General features: G+C 39.2%; 4 protein-coding genes across 5 annotated transcripts; 2 read left to right on the top strand and 2 right to left on the bottom strand.

The window, feature by feature from the left end:
- Nucleotides 1-5,905: 5,905 nt before the first annotated feature.
- LOC127566052 (cyclin G) lies at nt 5,906-9,736 on the top strand. Its single transcript, XM_052007510.1, has 6 exons — nt 5,906-6,127; nt 6,162-6,719; nt 6,782-7,021; nt 7,081-7,455; nt 7,530-7,744; nt 9,376-9,736. The coding sequence occupies exons 1-6, from the start codon at nt 5,906-5,908 to the stop codon at nt 9,449-9,451; spliced, it is 1,686 nt and encodes a 561-aa protein (XP_051863470.1). The 3' UTR covers nt 9,452-9,736.
- Nucleotides 9,737-13,261: 3,525 nt separating this feature from the next.
- LOC127566051 (60S ribosomal protein L6) lies at nt 13,262-14,401 on the top strand. The gene is made up of 2 exons (XM_052007509.1): nt 13,262-13,429; nt 13,591-14,401. The coding sequence occupies exons 1-2, from the start codon at nt 13,319-13,321 to the stop codon at nt 14,266-14,268; spliced, it is 789 nt and encodes a 262-aa protein (XP_051863469.1). The 5' UTR covers nt 13,262-13,318; the 3' UTR covers nt 14,269-14,401.
- LOC127566050 (acyl-coenzyme A thioesterase 9, mitochondrial) lies at nt 14,124-16,371 on the bottom strand. Of its 2 annotated transcripts, none has more exons than XM_052007508.1 (4): nt 16,221-16,371; nt 16,082-16,170; nt 15,783-16,025; nt 14,124-15,413 (listed from the first exon to the last, which is right to left on the bottom strand). In XM_052007508.1, exons 1-4 carry the CDS (start codon nt 16,274-16,276, stop codon nt 14,425-14,427), a joined length of 1,377 nt encoding a protein of 458 aa, XP_051863468.1. In that variant the 5' UTR covers nt 16,277-16,371; the 3' UTR covers nt 14,124-14,424. The 2 variants fall into 2 exon arrangements, with proteins under 2 accessions (XP_051863468.1, XP_051863467.1); XM_052007507.1 differs by having other exon boundaries at nt 16,082-16,173; nt 16,221-16,349.
- Nucleotides 16,372-16,922: 551 nt separating this feature from the next.
- LOC127565992 (acyl-coenzyme A thioesterase 9, mitochondrial-like) lies at nt 16,923-19,193 on the bottom strand. Its single transcript, XM_052007204.1, has 4 exons — nt 18,983-19,193; nt 18,848-18,918; nt 18,540-18,782; nt 16,923-18,026 (listed from the first exon to the last, which is right to left on the bottom strand). Exons 1-4 carry the CDS (start codon nt 19,099-19,101, stop codon nt 17,095-17,097), a joined length of 1,365 nt encoding a protein of 454 aa, XP_051863164.1. The 5' UTR covers nt 19,102-19,193; the 3' UTR covers nt 16,923-17,094.
- Between the last annotated feature and the right edge of the window lie 106 nt (nt 19,194-19,299).

Below are 19,299 nucleotides of genomic sequence, written 5' to 3'. Positions count from 1 at the left end.
TTTACGTCAATTATCGCTTATCTTTATTCTGCACTGCGTTGAAATCGCCATTATATTGGAAGACACTTAATGTACAGTGCAGAAATTCTTGAGTGCATTTCTCCTTTTGTGTGGTTCTCGATAACGAAAACTAAATTTAAACACATGCAGTTTGCTTTATTTCGAGCGATAATTGAAATGCAAAAACATTCAATTCATGCCGTGAGTCCATTGACAGATAAGTCTAGACGAGCCATGAACGGGAATTTTTTGCTATACGATTTTAGCTGATAGTGTTTTGGAATTGAAAATAGGAAACTACGGAAATACAAAGTTCGTCGCATGATTCCGAATCAATTTTGAAATGACTTTTTCGTGTAGGTAGAAGAGAGATAGTGATAGAAATATGAGAGTACAATGCCCCATGGCGGGGCTTTATTTTGGCTTTTTGTTTATATGAAGTCGGCATAAAAATAGGCTGTGTTCACTTGAAATGTAATAAATTATTATGTTTGTAGCCAGCTGCTGTTGCGACTGCGCAGCAGCAGCGTTCTTTTCTTTCCGCTCTTTTCCTGCGTTTCGCACTTAACGGAATATTTACATCCCAATTGTGTTTCGTGTCATGCCAAGACCGAGACTGCAAGAATTTTATGCAGATCGTTAGATGAATCGTCTTGTAGAATGCTTCTTGCATTGAGTCTGGTGTACGCGCCCTCTTAGCGCAACGCGTAATTTCCCTAACGCCTACTTTTCTCGAACATGTGCAATTTTGTGTATCATTTGTCATTTGTTTTGTGAGTGCTGTACGAGAAAGTTGATTTTTTCCTACGCGTCTTTTATAAAACAATCAGAGGTAAGTTGTTAATATTATTAAACTACTATTCTAATCTGATTTAAATTAAAAAATATATTTGTATTTGTATTTATATTTACAGTTTTGAGGACCACGAAAGAGCTACGTTGGATGATAAAAATAGAAACTACAAGGCATTGTTCAGGGCGAAGAATATTGAAAACGGCGAAATAAATTAATTTTTTCTTTTAGCTATTATATTATTTAGTTATAAGTAAAACTGTTTAGATAATATTATATATAAATTTAAGTACTCATTGTATTAGTTTTAATAAATTTAATTTCAAGTATAATAAACATTTTATTTACTGCATATATTTTTGAGCGTATTTTTATTTTGCATATTCCGAACTACGCACTAGAATCTAAGCACAGATTTTCGGCAAGAGCTGCACCGCATATTTTCTACAAGAAACGTCGAGTACAAATTCCGCCAGCGCAGCCGAGGGAAATTTAAATTTCCCTTTGGCAAGAATTTATACTCGACGAGTCTTGTAGATAATCAGTTCCGCATATACGGCAAAACGAAGTGAGTAAGTCTTTTCGCATCTTGTGTCTACACATGACGGGACTGGAAGAAAACTTGTATATTGTCTACGAATAAAACACAATCGGGATATCACATACATAGCTAGGCTTGCTTGTGTGCGTGTGAGGGTTGAAAATAATTGTGTCTGGCTTCCTGGGTGGGGGTTGTTGCTTTGTTGCGTTGTTGGTTGGCCGCCCTTAACAGTTCGCTGCACAATTTCAAGTGATAATTTCATCAAAGCCCAACATTTTGTTGTTATTTTTAGACCAAGGGTTGCCTTTTATTCCAAAAATGGGGAATGGTGGCATTGGCACAACAACAGCCACAGAGATCAACTTGGGGTTTTCCTTCTAAGCGTCAGCTTTGTTGGGTTCCAGTTTTTTTATTTTGTTCATGTTGTACCTGTTTCAACTGTTGTCTGCGCTTGCTACGTGACGCAAGCAACGCAGCAGTGGTTTTCACATTGCCTGCTTTGCTGCTTGCAACAACAATTGCATCAGCCAGTTAAATCGCTCGAAAGCTCTTTTCGGAGAGATCTGCGATTCAAAACGAATAACAACATCTCAACAACGGCTACAACTACAGCTACTGTTCAAGCTTGAAGCGTCAAGGGGCTGTCATTTGTTGACCTTCAGCCGCTTTCAGTGCGCAGCCCATCCATCAATTAAGCGCTGATAAATAGACAGTGCAAAGCATAAAATAAAACAACAATAAAGTAACTCACAACAACTGCCGCCGTCTCGCTTGTGTTCAGGTGTACACAACACACACACAGTAAAGTGAGACTATTGCCATCCCCTTTGCACTTGCTGTGTGTGCGTTGCGTCTGTTGTTAATTAAAACGACGACGACGGCGCAACGCAAATAAAAATGACGAAAATATTTTGCAAGCTTTTAAGTTTTTTGCGTTTGTTTTGATTTGTTTTGATTCTGTTTGTGCACTTTATCCAAAAAAGAAACAACATAAATAGACAAACGGTAGACAGACAGTGTTGTTTTAGTTCACTTTCGTTTTTCTTACATTTTTATGTGCTCATAAACTCTTTGTTGTCGACTCTCTCTTCCTCTGTCTCTCTTTTAACCGTTAGTTGCAATGCTTGTAAAAACAACGTCGTTCCATGCAATACACATAAGTATGTGTGTGTGTGCATATTTCACACCTGAACAGCTGGCCATGCCCATCAAGGCGACGCCGCCCATTTTGTTCGTCTTCGTTTAAAACGTTTCGCGTAGTTACGAAGTTACGAAAATAGGCAAAAAGTGAAATTTTTTTTAAAAGCGCGCTCTGCTCGCAAATGTTGGCCAAGTGGTTCGCGTAGTCAACGGCAATAATACCAATAACCAAAAAAAACAGCAACAACGAGCAGATGCCTAGGTATAGCTCGTGTATAAATAAAAACAACTACATAGACTACTACAACACACACACACACACATTTATGTGTTTACCATATCATTGTGTGTACGTGCTTTTTGCGTCAGCAGAGCGCGTAATAATATTTTTGTTGCCTGTTATTCGAAAATATGCGAGAAACCAAAAAGCAAAACTAAAAAATAATTCGTTTTAGAGACTGTTGTTGATTCGAATTGAAAAATATGTATGTACAACATACTATATCAGCATTTACATACACAATTTATCTATTTATGAGTGTGGATGTGTGTGATGAGCCTTGAACGAGATCAATAGAACGATTTCTCCGTGAGTGTGAGTAAGGCCACTAGCATTACATTAAGTATACAGTAAGCAGACCAACTAACACACACACATGTAAGTGTGTCGTAAGCTGACAATACGAGTTTCAGCTCAGTTCTGAACCTCTCTTTTTTATGTTTCTTTGTGTTGTTACGCTTTGTAGAGTTTTGATGTGCGTCAAAGCGGAGAGTTAAACTTTGACCTAAGCTAAGCTCTGCTATGATGCCGTTACTTTGGCACTTTTGTGAGATTTCAGAAAGAAAAAAACTCATTAGATGCAGCGTCATGCTCCTCAGACAAGAAAACTAGTTTTGTGGGTGTACGACCTTGAATTGAAATAGCTCGCATAGCATCAAGTGGCTGAAACTGAAGCTGTGGTTTCTTTTGTTGTGCTTCGTGAACGGAAGTCAAAAAGTATGATTCGTCTCTTTTTATAAATACAAATTGTGAAAAACAAAAAGCTGATGGTATTTCTCATAATCTGACGCATATACATATATTCATCGGTTGGGTTGATTCATACCACTTATGTGGAGAACTCGACATAATGCGATTACATCGAGCGATGATTAAAAGGTGCGGTCGGGTTTTTGGCGAAAGTCGAACTCTCATTCTAAGCAAAAGTTTATCTGATTCACATTTAAAAACATAAACGAGTTGAAAATACCAAATTTGGTTTTTTGCCTTCGTTAAATATTTTGATAGTCTGTTGTGGTAGTTTGCTTTTAGCCTTGTGGTGAACGGGTTTTTCAATCTAGCCATGAAGCAGGCTAATGACAACAGTTATTAAACAACACATTGCAATAACCCCTACCCCTGAAGTGTGGTGTCTTTAGCGCCAGGGACAGAACAGGGACACATGTTTACAATTGAAATAGCCTTCTCTATAAATAGCAGAGCGACTGTATCCCATTTTTCAATTGCCAGCTTCAGATTTCGAAACTGTTGTTTGCCTTAGCTCTGCTCTTTGCATTTATTTATGTCATTTATCAGCTAGCTCTAGCTCTGTGTTTAGATTATTTAATGTTTTGTTTTGATTTACCATCGCATCCCATTCGGTAGAGAAAGCTTGGCCCAGCCCTGGGAGTGTTGCTGCTTGCTTGTTGCTGTTATCTCAATCCCAGCCGATGCTCTGTTTATGTTTACTAGTATGTGTGCTTGTGTGTATAAGTGTGCGTGTGCGTATTATTAGCTGGATGGCGAGCGAACGCTGAATTGGAACAAGATGGCGGCCACTTTGTTTGCTCAAGTGTTGGTTCCGTAGTAGAGCTTTTGTTTTTATATTCTTTTCTCTTCGTCGTTGTATTCTTATTAATCGTTGTTTTTAGGCAAAAACTTAATCAATCACTTTAGGGGAAGTTGAATTTTTGGTAAACAAATGTCTGTCAATTGATATAATGTATGTGTGTGTGTGATATACATACTATATACACATAAAGAGGCTATTTACGTGGTTCGCCTTGAGGCGACGATCGCATACCTACCCCCTCCCCATCCCCCCAACCTTGTGACATGATTGTGATTTGAATAAAAATGTGAACAATTTTCAGATTTCTGTTTTATTTTGAGGTCAAGAAATAAATAAAATGTATACCAATGTCAACGGGTATTGTACATATGTAGTATGATTTGTTATTACATGCACTTTGTCCCACTGTGCAGGTGTCATTTGGCTGGCACTCAGTTCTCCTTTTGAATAAAGTTCGTTCAACGATGTATTGAATACAGTTATAAATACACAACAACAAAAAGAGCAATGCACTTGCCCGACAAAATAACAAAGCAATAATTTAAATATTTGCAATTTGAGAAAACATTTTGATCGTTAATTAACTTCATTTAACATTTCTTAAACTGATCAACATAATTTTCGTATATGATTTTCTTGTATAACACTTATTATTATTATTATAATTTATTAACATTTTTTTTAATTCGATTGCGCAATTTTTGCAGCGAGTAAGTTTTACATTTTAGCACAAAAGGTTTTTCCACGCACTACGGGAAAAATATCTGAACAACAGCTCCACAAAGAGCATACCAAAATAAAAACTATACACTGTATAATCAATTTCATCGTCTAGCGTTTATTATCGTGACAAGCATTGAGCGAACACATAATAAACCACTTTGACGATCGAAATTTTCTTTATATAATTTCATATTATATACATATTTAAACAGCGTACGCATTCGACTGACTGATTGAAGCGAGAAAATAGATCGTTGATATCGTTATTGTCGTAGTACACTGAAAAAAAAAAAACAATTGTTATATATTTATTTACATACATATATTTATTGTATCATTGTTGAGGGCGTTTTGTTTGTTTAACTGTTTGCAAATTGTTGAAAGAATTGCATTAAGGTTTCTTGAGCCATCTTCAGAGCACAAAAAAGGTTGAGTTCATATCTCGATCACCACTTCTCTAAATACTATAATTTCTTTGTTCTTCGGCTCTGGGCTCTTTAGACCAGTGTGTGCAGCACAAGTAGCAAACAGTTTGGTTTATTTTCGGTTTGCATTTAGCGCCAGCAGTGGATTTTTTTGTCTAAATAAATAATCCCTGAAGCGTTTGCAATTATTTCGGTCTCATAAATTTCGAGCTGCAGATTGAGAGAACATCTTTTTTGGTGAACTCGCTGATATCTAAAGTACATAAAAGTTTTGCTTGAAATTTCCTCTTGGGCTTTTGCTGAAAATAAATTCCAAATATCAAACAAATTTTCAATTTTTTGTGGCCTATATAAACGCAACGAGATTTTCTTTGCGTTTTCGCTTTAACAAACTTGAAACCAAAAAAAAACCATTGCCATATATAAAACAGGTACTAGGCCAGCCCTCACAATGTCTGTCCCTGTACGCTACTCTGCTGCCGCCGAATACGCCGTCGTTGATAGTGGTTTGGATAATACTCTAACCCAAGAAGAGCAATACCACAGACAACAACAGCAACAGCAGCTCCAGCACCAGCAACAGCAATACGAACAGCAGCAATACCAGCAACAACAATACGAACAGGAGCAGCAGGAGATTCTATTGTATTGCCAATTGCAAGAGCAGCTGGAGGCTGAGGCGTGAGGCGGTGCGGCAGCAGCAGCAGCAGTTGATGCAGCAGAGGTCATCGATGTCGTCGTCGTCGGGAATGCCAGGACTTGAATTGCCCATCAACATCAACAACAACAACATCATCAATAGCAACATCGCCGCCAGCAACAGCAACATTAACAACAACAATATGGATGCAGTTAGCATTAATGCTATCCTGGTCGATGATGAGCAGCCCTCAACATCGGCACAGGCTGCAGCAGCGGCGGCGACAGCAATGTTGGTTGGTGGCAACAACAAATCGGGCATTGACAACAACGCAGAGATGCCAACTGATTGGATGAGGATTGCGAACGAGGGCCGGTATGGGACACCGGGTGCTGCTGGCTTGGAATATCAAAAGTACGAACAACAACAACAGCAGCAACAGCAATCACTGGAAGCCGAAGCTGGTCCAGCAGCAGCAGCAGCAGCTGAGCCAACAACAGCACTGAAGAAACTTGAGGATCAATTGCATGCACTCACCTCCGATGAATTGTATGAGACCCTGAAGGAGTACGACGCACTGCAGGACAAATATCATACCGTGCTGCTACTACCCAAAGAGTCGAGGGTAAGTTGAGAAGATCTCTTTATTTCAATTAAGAGTAAGCTAATCGAATATTCCACTTGTAGCGTGAGGTGACTGCAGGAGGTCGCGATGGATCGGCGTATGTGCTGCGTTGCCTGAAGATGTGGTACGAGCTGCCGTCTGATGTGCTTTTCTCAGCCATGAGCCTGGTTGATCGTTTCCTCGATCGCATGGCCGTCAAGCCCAAGCATATGGCCTGCATGAGCGTTGCCTCCTTCCATTTGGCCATCAAGCAGCTGGACTTGAAGCCCATTCCTGCCGACGATCTGGTTACAATATCTCAGGTGAGTTATCAGCTCGAAAATACTCAAGTACTTGTTGATTAATTAATACATTTTGATAGTGTGGTTGTACCGCTGGCGATCTGGAGCGAATGGCCGGCGTGATTGCCAACAAGCTGGGTGTACAGATGGGACATGCACCCATCACTTCAGTGAGCTACCTGCGCATCTATTACGCACTCTTCCGCAATCTGGCGAAGGAGATTGGCGGTGATTTCTTCAAGTTCTATCAGCAGCTGATCAAGCTCGAAGAGCTAGAGAATCGCCTGGAGATCTTGTTGTGCGATGTCAAGACAACGGTGATTACGCCCGCCACACTGGCGTTAGTTCTCATCTGTCTGCATCTCGATTTCCACATCAAGGAGTCCTACACCCGCGGCAGCCCTGAGCTCAAGCATGTCTTTGAGTACATACTCTTCCTGCAGCAATACATGAGGGTAGGTTTCCCGTTAGTCCCTAAGCTATTACTCGTAACTGTAATTAATTGATTCCTTACTCATTTACTTGGCAGATTCCCGATCGCGTTTTCACCTGCGGTTTTAGCATTGTCTCGGGCATTCTGTCCCATTACAACGGTCAGAATAAGGCGCCCTACAAGCAGCGGCTTGTCTGGAAACTTTCCAGTCGCACGCTGCGCGTCCTGCGCCCGACCAATCGCTTCTCATCGGATTTGCCCACCATCGAGGAAGGCATTTCGAATGCTCTAGATGACGGCCTGCGTTCAAGGTAAGTGTCTACCATATTGAATAATTATGTTTATATCCGCTATATTGACTTGTTTACGATTGTATAGGCCTAAGAATATCTTGGGTTTAAATAGACTTTAACACATCTATAATAGTTGAAAATCAAGTGCAACTGCACTGTTTAAGTTGCTTTGGTCACACTGAACAGCTTTCTAGTAGGGTTGTGTAAAGTTGGGCAATCAAAATTCAGTCTATGACATGTTTTTTTCTTTCTTTCCATTTTGCTATCGACAAAGTCCGTTTGCTTATTTTTAGCACTATTATGTCGACTCTTTGGACTAATTTGTATGTAGGCGTGTGTACGCTCTATGTGCGAGTGTGCGTGTATGCGTGTGTGGACTTGTGTCGAGTTTGGCGTAAACAAGTTTCTAGAATACGCGATTTCATTATCACAATAACAACAGCAACAACAATAACAAGCGAGCGATCAACAAGAGGCATAGAAAATCATGAGACCGACCGACTCGCTTACTGGCTGTCTCTCTCTCCGTCCGTCCGTCTCGCCGTCTGTCCGTCTGGTTTGGCCTGCCTAACTCGCAGCATTTGCCAAAAGTGGTCTGACAACAATAATAACAACAAGAACAACAAACAGTTAGACACACACGCACACACTGAAACATGCATAATATAGAGATGTTTATGTATTGTATTTTATTTTTTTATATTGCTTTGTTTTGTCGGCGCGAAACGCGCGAGTCTGCGTATATAAATGTTTTTTCGTCAACAATCTTATCAGAGCAGAGAGCGGGTGCACAAGGTGGGAGGTGGGAGGAGTGTGCCACACATAAATACATCTACACCGAATCATAGCCGAGGGTTGTCACCAAAGTATTTGGCAACATTACGAAATACTTTCGCTTCGCTTGACGTGCGTCAATTGAGATGCGATGCCATTCGATGATGATGCGTGGGCCGCATTTCCTCTGTCCGCCTCTGACATTGCCTCAATATCATCCGCCAAAAAAAGAAGAGAAAAGCCTTGACACTTTCATCCCAAAATACCCTAACCAAGACCAAGACCACACCGAATTAGTTTCCTTACTTTACTGTGCTGTAGATCAAACACTTGGCCGTAAACAACGCAACGGAACACAAATGTTTGATTACTTAATTTAAACTTGACCTTCAATTTGCTCCGCAGCTGCGAGAGCAAAGTTCGCTAAAAATACAAATACAAATATATGCGCGTGTCTAGCTTTTTGGCATTAGGGTATTAAGATTTCAATGCAACTACAAAACCATTTTCGTGGCCTTGTAGTCGATATTGTTGTTTTTGTTCTTGTCTTATCTGATAACTTTTTCTTTGTTCCAAATTAAAAATTAGTCATAAACTTGTGTGTGAGTTCAATGCACCTTGTGACTTTCGCAAATGATTTTATTGCCTTAGAGAGAGAGAGGGAGGGAGATCGACGCTGGGGGCGTGTATTGCACTTGTGCAAAGGTGTTTTTGTTTGCTATATATATTAGTATTTTTTTCAAATCAGCTGATCAACGCTGATAGGCACGAACTTGAACGCTGACGACCGACCTTCAACTTGCATTTTACCCAACTTGATTGATGATAATGATATTTAATAATATTTTTGTATTTACTTTTTGTTTACATTGCAGAACCGAGAGTATTAGCTCTGAGGAGGAGGAGGATTGGCCAACTTCACCCATTATTCCAATTTTCGAACAATGTTAGTAGTACCCAGCAGCAAGTAAGCAGCATCCAAGCAAAAGCAGCCCCCAAAAGGAAAAACCAACGGACAACAATTGGCGGGGCCAGATTTGATTTGATTGAACAGCAGCAGCAGCAGCAACAGCAGACAGCAAGCAAGCAAAGCAGAAAGCAAACAGCAGCAGCAGGAATCATCCATTTGACACACACTACACTACACTACCCAAGCAAATCTGTGGCAGCAGCAACAACAGCAGTAACAATGTTGCAGCAAAACAAAAACATCAGACATATCCACCACGACTCCAAGGGAGTTGAGCAACAACGACAACAGCAACAACAAATAAGTAACTGCCCCACAATTTGACAAACAACAAAAGATCAGAGAGATTTATTTTGAGAGCGAGAGAAAGAGAGTGTGTGTAAATGGGTGTGCGTGTGTATATTTTGCTAAAGTGCATCATAATTCGTTTAGCATATGCATAAATATTATTTACGCTGGTTCTACCATTTAAGAAACTATTGAAAATTGCGAAGTCAGCCAGCGATGATTCCGTTGCACTAGGCGACATGGAAAATTCATTTTTCGATTTATTTGCGGCAAGACAAGAAAAATACGTTAAACAAAAAAACAAAAAACAAATGAAAAAAAAATTACAAAAAAATATATATATAAAATAGAATGCTGCGGACCATCATACAAAAGATTGATGTCGTTCCGGACCATTTTTTGAGATCAGTGAATGAAACACGATTAGAGAGAATTGATGACGACCCCCAAATCACAGGCGTACGGAACGGAACAGCAATTTTTTGTCGGTAGCGCTTGGAAAAAAATTCAAAAAACCACTTAAACAAATCAAAAAGAAAACAAAAAAAATATCTTAAACTAAATCTTCTATACCCTCCCAATTCAAATTAGTTTATATAATTTTTATGTTCTCCATGTTTGTTTTGTAAAACACCTTAAACAAAAAACTTATTAAAAAACGATGGACCCACGAACACATAAGCCAGAAAAGTAAAAGGTAAATGAGAAAAAAAAACACAAAAAAAAAACCAAAAAAAGTACAAAACTTCATTAAATATAAAACGGGACAGTTAAATGTTAGATAACAAAATGTTCAGCAGAGACATAGGAAAAAAAAGCCCCGTAAAGAAAAAAAGTAACATCAGATTTATCAATCATTTTGGCCGCGCTCAGAATTCAAGAACTATGACTAAGATCGCAAAAGTAATAATTAATAATAAATGCAAGCAAAACAAAACAAAAACCAATACTATGTAGTTGTGTGTGTAGTCGACATATTTTTGCTCTATATAACAAAAAAGAAAAGTTTCAAAGCGAAACCCGTAAAACGGATTCGCGGCGATAAATTTATTGAATTAAACAAAAATTACAAAAAAACATTCATCATTAGTTTCGAGCTAACTGAGAATTTGTTATTATTTGTTAAAAAACAACAACAAATAAGATCTTTCGAGAGAACGAAATGTATTGAGATCAATGCAATGCAACAACAACGGTGATCAATTTTCTATATACATACATAGTTTTAACGTATGCATATATTATGAACATTTCACTTTCTTTTTTGTTATATAATTTAATAACTATTTTATTTATTTAAAGCAAAACACTTGTAAAAAAGAAAAAAAATCAAAAAACCCAACAAAAAATATAAAACAAAAACCATTCATATGTTGTACTAAATATTCTATAGATACTATTATTAAAACAAAAACAAAAACCATAGCTAATAGCAAAAAAACAAAACAACAACCAGCAAAAAAGCTAAAACAAGAGAAAACCAGACAACAATTACCGCAGCTCCAAATTAGCAACAATCTTATAAATATGTTTTTAACTTGAAGCGCGGCGTTCTGATTAAATATTATGATGCATTATATAGTACAGAATATATACACGGCAAAAAGGGAGTACTAAGAGAACCAATCACTAAGGCTCTCTCTGAAGTAGAGAGCGAAACAAAAGAAATATTGAACAGATAAAGAGATGAAAGGAAAATTAATGAAACGAGAACATCAAAAGAAAAGCTACCCGCAGAATAAAAACAACAAAACTTTCTTAAATTCTAAAAATTCTTAACAAACAACACTTTAAAAATGACATCGAATACATTTCGATAGAAAACCCATTTCTTGTAAATTTAAATAAATGCGCGTGTCACTGTGCACAGTGGCATTCAATTTCTGATGGATATTTGCAACAAATACAAATATGTTTTATTTACCTTTGTCTGTGTGTGCGTGTGCGTGTGTGTGTGCAGCATCCAGCCTCACTCCCCTGGAGATGATCGCCTCCCGCCACAACTCCAACGTCTTGACCAATTAATAATGTGAGTACATTCTTACCAAAAAAAAAAAGAAAACAAAAAAATTTTCAAAGTCGAAAAAAATGCGACATTTTCCGCACTCTGCACACCAGAATAAAAAACAAATGTAAATAAAACATACAAGTATTTGATGTATTGCAATTTTCAAAAACTATAATTCATGCATTATGTGACACACATTATGACTTTAATGAATGTGCAATAGTTTTCATTCCCAATTTCAAACAACCATGGCAATACTCATGTTTTTTTTTAAGCTAACAAACAAATGTACACAATTTAAAAACAAATGCCCGAGTAATGTAAAAGGCGAATTACTATTTTAAGATTTAAGCGAGACAGAGAAAACTGTGTGTTCATTGCCAGGCTGCAAAACAATTTTTAATCTTAGTCTAACTTTAAATAATGGCAAAGTGACAAATAAGAAAAGAGACAACAACAACAACAAAAACAAACTAACAAAAGTTTAGACATAAGAATCAACCATTCTACAAATGCAAAACAAACAAAAAATGCCGTCAACTCTCTGCTGAGAGCAGTCGGATATTTTGATTGAATTAATTGTATGTATTTTAAAAAACTAGCAAATTTTACATGTATTTAGCGCGGAGTTAGTAAAATATTTGCAAGAGAGACGAATCATTTTAAAGTAACAAAAAAACGAAAAAACTATCATTCATACAAATCATACAAAAAACAAAAACAAAACAAAAATCTCCCATTAATGTACAATTATTTGATGGTTTGCTAGTACAAAAAAAATTAAAAACCCATGTACTAAATTTTAGGCATTAATTTAGTTTTTAGTTTTCCAAAAACAAAACAAAATTGTATTTTAGACTTGAGCTAAATTTGTATGTTTTAACGCATTGCAAGCAAACATTTACAACATTAATTGACTATGAAATATTGGACATAGGATGTGATTGCTCGAGAAAAACGGTTTAAAGTTTTGATTTCAAATTGAAACTCATTTGAATATTTACTCATTTTGTAAATTATCTATCATTCATTTTATTTATTTTCAATTATATTTACATTCATTGCGGTTTGTGGCAAAAGCAAATGAACAATTTAAGTAAGAAACTGACGAAATGTGTAAAAACGGATAGAGAGAGAGAGAGAGCTGTAAAAGAACATAAGGAAGAACAACAAAAAATCGTGATTTAATTCATTGTATACACATTAAAACCAATAAATGGAAAAAAGTATTATTAAATGGTAAAAACACTGGTGTTCATTTTTTAATTACGGAAAGTTTTAAATTGGTGGTTGACAAACTTTTTGAAATCTTATTTCGTCGATCACGATAATTACTTGTAGATAATTAATTGTAGCACATATATCGATTTGTTATCGATACAAAAGCACAGCAATGCTGCATAATTCAGTGTTGATAAATACGAAACGCCAGAGCTGCAAATAAATATATCGATAACAGACGTGCTGTGTTTTTGCCAAGTGTTGGCAACTCCGTGACACATAACCTTCCTTTTCTAAATAATTTTTGTGCTGTGTACACGTGTTTCTCACAATGGCACCCGTCGAAAAAGCTAAAAAGGTCGCCAAATCGGCCAAAAAGGGCAAGAAGCACCCCCTCAATTCGTACCTGAAGGGCGGTGTCTTGCGTTACTCCAAAGCCCAGGTAAAAACTCGAAAAAACACATTCAAAAATCAACATGTGAAGTGATAGGGCAAATGTGGTTGCGACGCCGCTGCCTTTGAACAACGTGCTGTGTTTGTGTGTGTGGTGTATGTATGGGCATCTTGCTGATTTCTGCTTTGCTTTTCCAATTCGATATACAGATGTACAAGCGCCGCGCGCTGTACCGCCTTAAGGACAAGAAGTCACCAGTTGTGCAGAAGGAGAAGGTGCCAATCAAGAAGGTGAAGAAGATCGGTGGCCCCAAGAACGGTGGTGAGCGTACCGTCTATCTGCGCAAACCTAAGGCCAACTATCCAACCAAGACCTTCGTGAAGAAGCGCCCATCCAAGGCCAACTTCAGCGAGCACAAGCGCACCACGCGCCGCAACCTGAAGCCCGGCACTGTCCTCATTCTGTTGGCTGGTCGTCATCAGGGCAAGCGCGTTGTGCTGCTGAAGACTCTGAGCTCTGGCCTGCTGCTGGTCACTGGTCCATTCGCCTTGAACTCGTGCCCACTGCGTCGCGTGTCGCAGCGTTACGTTATCGGCACATCGTCGCGTGTGGATTTGGGTGCATTCCAGGTGCCCGAGCATCTGAATGATGCCTACTTCCGTCGCCTGAAGGCCAAGAAGGAGAAGAAGTCTGGTGAGGCCGACATCTTTGCTGCCAAGAAGGAGCGTTTTGTGCCCAACGAGCAGCGCAAGAAGGACCAGAAGGAAGTCGACAGCGCTCTGCTGAAGGCAATCAAGGCACATCCCGAGGGCAAGTTCTTCAAGAAGTACTTGCAGAACATGTTTGCGCTGCACTCTTCCCAATACCCACACCGTCTGCGCTTCTAAGGGAAAGATCATCGCGCGCTTCACTTTTAAGGATTTTTTAAAATACTTTGTACAAGCCCCCGCTGATTACAAATAAAAACAAAATTACAATAACCGGAGAACTCTGTGTCTGAGGTATGAAAGAAACACACAACCCTTGCAATGCTTTGTTTTTATTTATTTCGCAGTCATCGTTGTATTTGATTGCTTCTCCTTTTCTTCGGGCATGGGGTAATCGGGTCGCAGATTCAGTGCAGCCATCAGTTTGCGTCTGCCGTGAATATACCAAAGCATCTCACGATATGTGCGTGGCAATACTTCATCAACAATCTTGTCCGCCTTATAGGTGACATAGAAGACATTTGTGGTCGTGGGTTCGCCACTCTCCGCCTGCCAATTCTTAGCCACGGTCATCACCTGTATATAGCTCTGATCGGTGTACACCACATAGGCGGTCATCTGCAGAAACGCTGTCACCTTCACCGGTTGCAAGAAACTAATGTCCGACAAGCACATCAAGATGGGGCGACCCCGCATATAGATGCTGGCCGTGATGAAGCTAATCTCGATGGCCTGACGCATTAGGAAACCGCCAAAGATGGTGTTGTGTGCATTGCGATTCTCTGGAAACGGATTCATCATAGTAGATCGCTGGCTGTCCTCCATCCAATTGCATTTTGGTGGCAGAGCACGTCGATTCAAATCAAAGCTATCCTTGGGCGTCGTACGCTGCAGTAGATTATACATGATGGCCTGCTCGTGTTGTTGTGGTGGCCACACCAGCACGCCTTGGGATTCGGTGGCTTTGCGTTTTCTTTGCCGCTCATCGGACTCCTCCCAGCACTTTTGCTCCACGGCATCGGCTGGCTTGAGAGGATTAACGGGCGCTGATGCTGAATTGATGGCATTGCGTGCCACCATCAAAAACACCGCCTTGGTCACATTCAAATACTTGTCATTCAATAGCTGTCGGGTATAGATCGTTGCCTCCATGGAGGTATTGCCCACCCACGATATAAAGCCGCTTACTTCGATATCCTTGTTCACTTGGATATTTTCAATGTCGGAGAAGTCGATGCGATCGACGAGGAGCGTGACAAAAGTGTACGGTAATGGCACATCCTTGGGCAGATCCGGAATATTGATGTGACGATGACAAAGCCAAACTGGAAATGAAAGAGAATTAAATCTGTATTTCTTATAATAATGAGAAAACTATTATTGTTTTTCTTTTTTGGTAAGAAAAGTATCCATTTCTATATCCCATTCCTATTTTTTGACGTAAGCCCAAAAATAATGGAATATTTTTAATCATCATTTTTTTCATATATTTTTTTTAAATTAGAAATATTAGCTTTTTTGTATTTTTATCATAGAAAATTAAATAAGTCTTTGTGTCTAGCTTTGAAATACAAATTTAAATTTTACTTTTACTTTTCCATTAAAAAAATTATAAAATAGTTTTTACCTTTTTTTTTTTTGTTTTGAATTAAATTAAATGTGATAAAATCCTTCAAAGTCCCTACTATAATCACCTGCAAACATGTCCAGTTCCTCCATGAGGCGTCCCATGCGCACGCGTCCCAAGTGATTGATGTATCTTTCTCTGGCCATTTCATCCACGCTGAGCGGCAATATGGCGTGCGTGTAGGAATCCTGCATGCTGCGTGCCGGCAATTGCTCCTTTTTGGGATGATGCTCCAGCAAATGTTTCCGTGACTTGGGCACCACATGATAACCCCTCTCCACGCCCGTTCTCTCCCGTATCTTGGCTCCAACTACAGGCGGAATAAAACTCTCTAACTAATGAACAGATTTGAAATAATTAGCCCACCTTCTGCCATTGTGCCCGAATAATGATCCGACTGCGTTTTGAGGTACTCTCCAGTTTCATAACATCTCACTCCAGAGCTCGGCAACAGCCTACTTTACGTATACGTAATAAAAAACGACACTGAAATAAGTTTTCTTACCTGGCCAAAAGCGGCAGTTGCCGCCGTAAACTAATTAGGCATCGCATCCGCTGCATTTTGAACGTATCCAAAGAAAATACTCATCTGATGTGGGGGGAAAAAAACCAAAAAAAAAAAGTATGGCAGGAAATAAAATTGAAAACATTTGCAGTGAGCACTCAACAAAAGTTTTCTCGCCTCCGTAAGCTTTTTTCAAATCAGAGATAATTGCGATCATTTTGGCAAAGGTTCTCTAATCTATTAACATCTCTCGCTTGCCAGACAATTACAACAAATAATATGCGCGTTTGTTTATTTATTTTTATTATTTTATTACAACGAAGAACTGTGAACAAGGTTAATGTACATATACAGTGAGACTTGCCTATATGGAACACTATTTTTTTTCGGAATAATGATAAGTTCTTTATTTTCTGTAAGTTTAAAATTGTTTATAATTATTGCTTGACAATATTTAAGTATTCTATTAGATTGAAGTGACCCTTTATTTATGGAATATAGCTTTGAAAACAATTAAAGAATGCTAATTACAAAGTTTAGCTGGAATAATTTAATAAATATAATAATCTTTAGATTTTTGCTATAGACAGTTGCATGATATTCCCTATGGACAAAGCCAAAGTGCATTAAAAACAAATAGGATACGGATAATTCTGTTGGAGGTTAGCCGTGTTTTCGTTAACTGAAAAATAACATAAATTAACCTCTCAAAAAATGAATAATATACACTAGTAAACTGGTAACTGGGTCAACTTTTGGGAGTATTTGTTAAATGGACTTGGAGTACTTGACTAGAGGCAACTTTACGGGGAGCATCTTCTATCATAGCCACACAAATATAATAATTATCATTCTGGTTAAGCAAACAGCAACCTTAATTCGATTTCAAGCCCATGCTGTATTCGAACTTGCGACGTCCTTGAATGTACCACATGGTCTCGTGATAGGAGCGTGGCAACACCTCAGTGACAGTGTCCGGTGCCGCAAAGGTGTAATAGAAGGTATTGGTGGTCACCTGGTTGCCAGAGTGCGGATCCAACACCTCGGCCACTGTCATGATCTGCACATAGTTGAGCTTGGTGTAGACCACATAGGCAGTCATCTTGATGAACGAATCGACGCTCACCGGCTTCTCGAAGCTAATATCAGCAATGTGCTCCAGCTTGGGACGTGTCTTGCAGTAGAGCACAGCAGCTGCCCAGCTAATCTCGAGGGCAGTGCGCATTAGGAAGCCGCCAAAGACACGATTGTGATGATTGCGATTCTCTGGGAACGAGGGAATCGTGCTCATCTGATACGAATCCGACATCCAGCGACAGTTGGGCGGCAAGATGCGTTTGTTCAGCTCCATGGTGTCGCTGGGCGTAGTGCGTTTATACAGCTCATACATGAGCGTTTGCTCTGGATCATTGGGTTCCACTTTGAAGATGGACTGAGCGCACAGCAATTGGCGCATCCGTTTGCGACTTTTGCCACCATCCAAAATCACTTTCTCCTCCTCGTTGGCTGGCTGAATTTGATTAACGGGCGAAGCTGCCGTATTGGTTGCATTGCGAGCTGCCATCAGGAAGAGTGCACGCGTTAGTTTCTGGTATTTGCCGTTTTGCTTTTGTTCCAGCCAAACAACCACCTCCATGGAACTGGTTCCCACCCAAGACACATGGCCGGAGAGGCGAATATCCTCGGTGCCCGATGCCAGCGTATTGGTGAAGTCGATGCGATCCACGAGTATGGTCACAAAGGTGTAGGGCAAGTGCACATCTGCGGGCAGCTGAGGCACTACCACATGCTTGTGGCAACACCAAGCTGCAAGAAGTAAGAAAAGTAATTTAGCTAAACGATTTGGAGAATACAATATTCAAACTATCGACTTTGCACTGTTAACATCTTTAGAAACATTAATTAACTTACTATTAAAGAATTTATAACAGTAATATTGCAATAGATTTGCTCGGTTAAGACAAATATCAAAATTATAATTAGGAGATCTATTAAGTGTAGATTTGTTCATGTATGTTTATCATGTTAAATAAATTTTTATATGTATACCAATTTACTATACGATCGTTCCCAAATTCTCAGAATTCATCGATTATATTATTGTCATAAATGCGTATGCCAAATTCGCAAATGAAACTTGATTTGAGGGTAATTATAACAAGTGTATCATGTATCTCTTATAATCTGCAAACATGTCTATATGGCTTTTTGGAAGCGAGATGCTTCTTTCTGGCTGTTTCATTTAATTGCTGTTGGCAGCTAAACATTATAATCCTTTTACCCTTTAGATAGCGTGCATAGAGCTATACTTAAACGCACCCGCAAACATGTCCATGTCCTCCAGCAAACGACCCATGCGCACATTGCCCAAGTAGGTCACATACTTGTCCTGTAGCACAGGATCTGTACTCAGCGGAATGATGGCTGATGTGAAGGAATCCTGCATGGCACGCGTTGGCAAATCCTCCAGCTTTGGTTGATACTTCAACAAATGTTCCCGCGACTTGGGCAGCGGCTGATAGCCGTGCTCCAGGCCCAGACGCTTCATCATCTCTAGCTTTACTGCAATGAAAAAATGCCAAATGAATTCACAGCTTCTAATCAATTTGAGATCTGAGATTGCTTACCCTCTGCCATGGTGCCGGATTCGTTGGGCACCGCTGATTGCTTTATATGCGTGGGTGGCGAATAGTGGCGACTACAAAATTAAATAACTATTATTGTATTGTTTTCGCAATTTTAAATATGTTTTTTGCACTCACACAGCCATCGATGCTGCCAAGGTTGGAGCATCATTTAGTCGTAGTTTAGTTTGCACCAGATTAAATGATTTGTTCGCCAGGCACAAACATTTCTGTGCTCCTTTCAATGCACGCAACATTTCTCGAATATAATTTTTTCACAATTTGTGTTATTTTCTTTTAGTTTCTTTCAGGCGACTCACTCAGCGGACTGTTTCGCATTGAATATAAATATGCACAAACAGCTGATTCTACGCATAGTGGACTGAAGTTGCACAAAAAGGCACGAAATGAACAGCAGTGACATACTACTTAAAAAAAAAAATTATGTGGTAGTT

This window comes from Drosophila albomicans, chromosome 2R (assembly GCF_009650485.2).
Source record: "Drosophila albomicans strain 15112-1751.03 chromosome 2R, ASM965048v2, whole genome shotgun sequence".
Lineage (NCBI taxonomy): Eukaryota > Metazoa > Arthropoda > Insecta > Diptera > Drosophilidae > Drosophila > Drosophila albomicans.
This window is presented reverse-complemented; position numbering and strand designations above follow the sequence as displayed.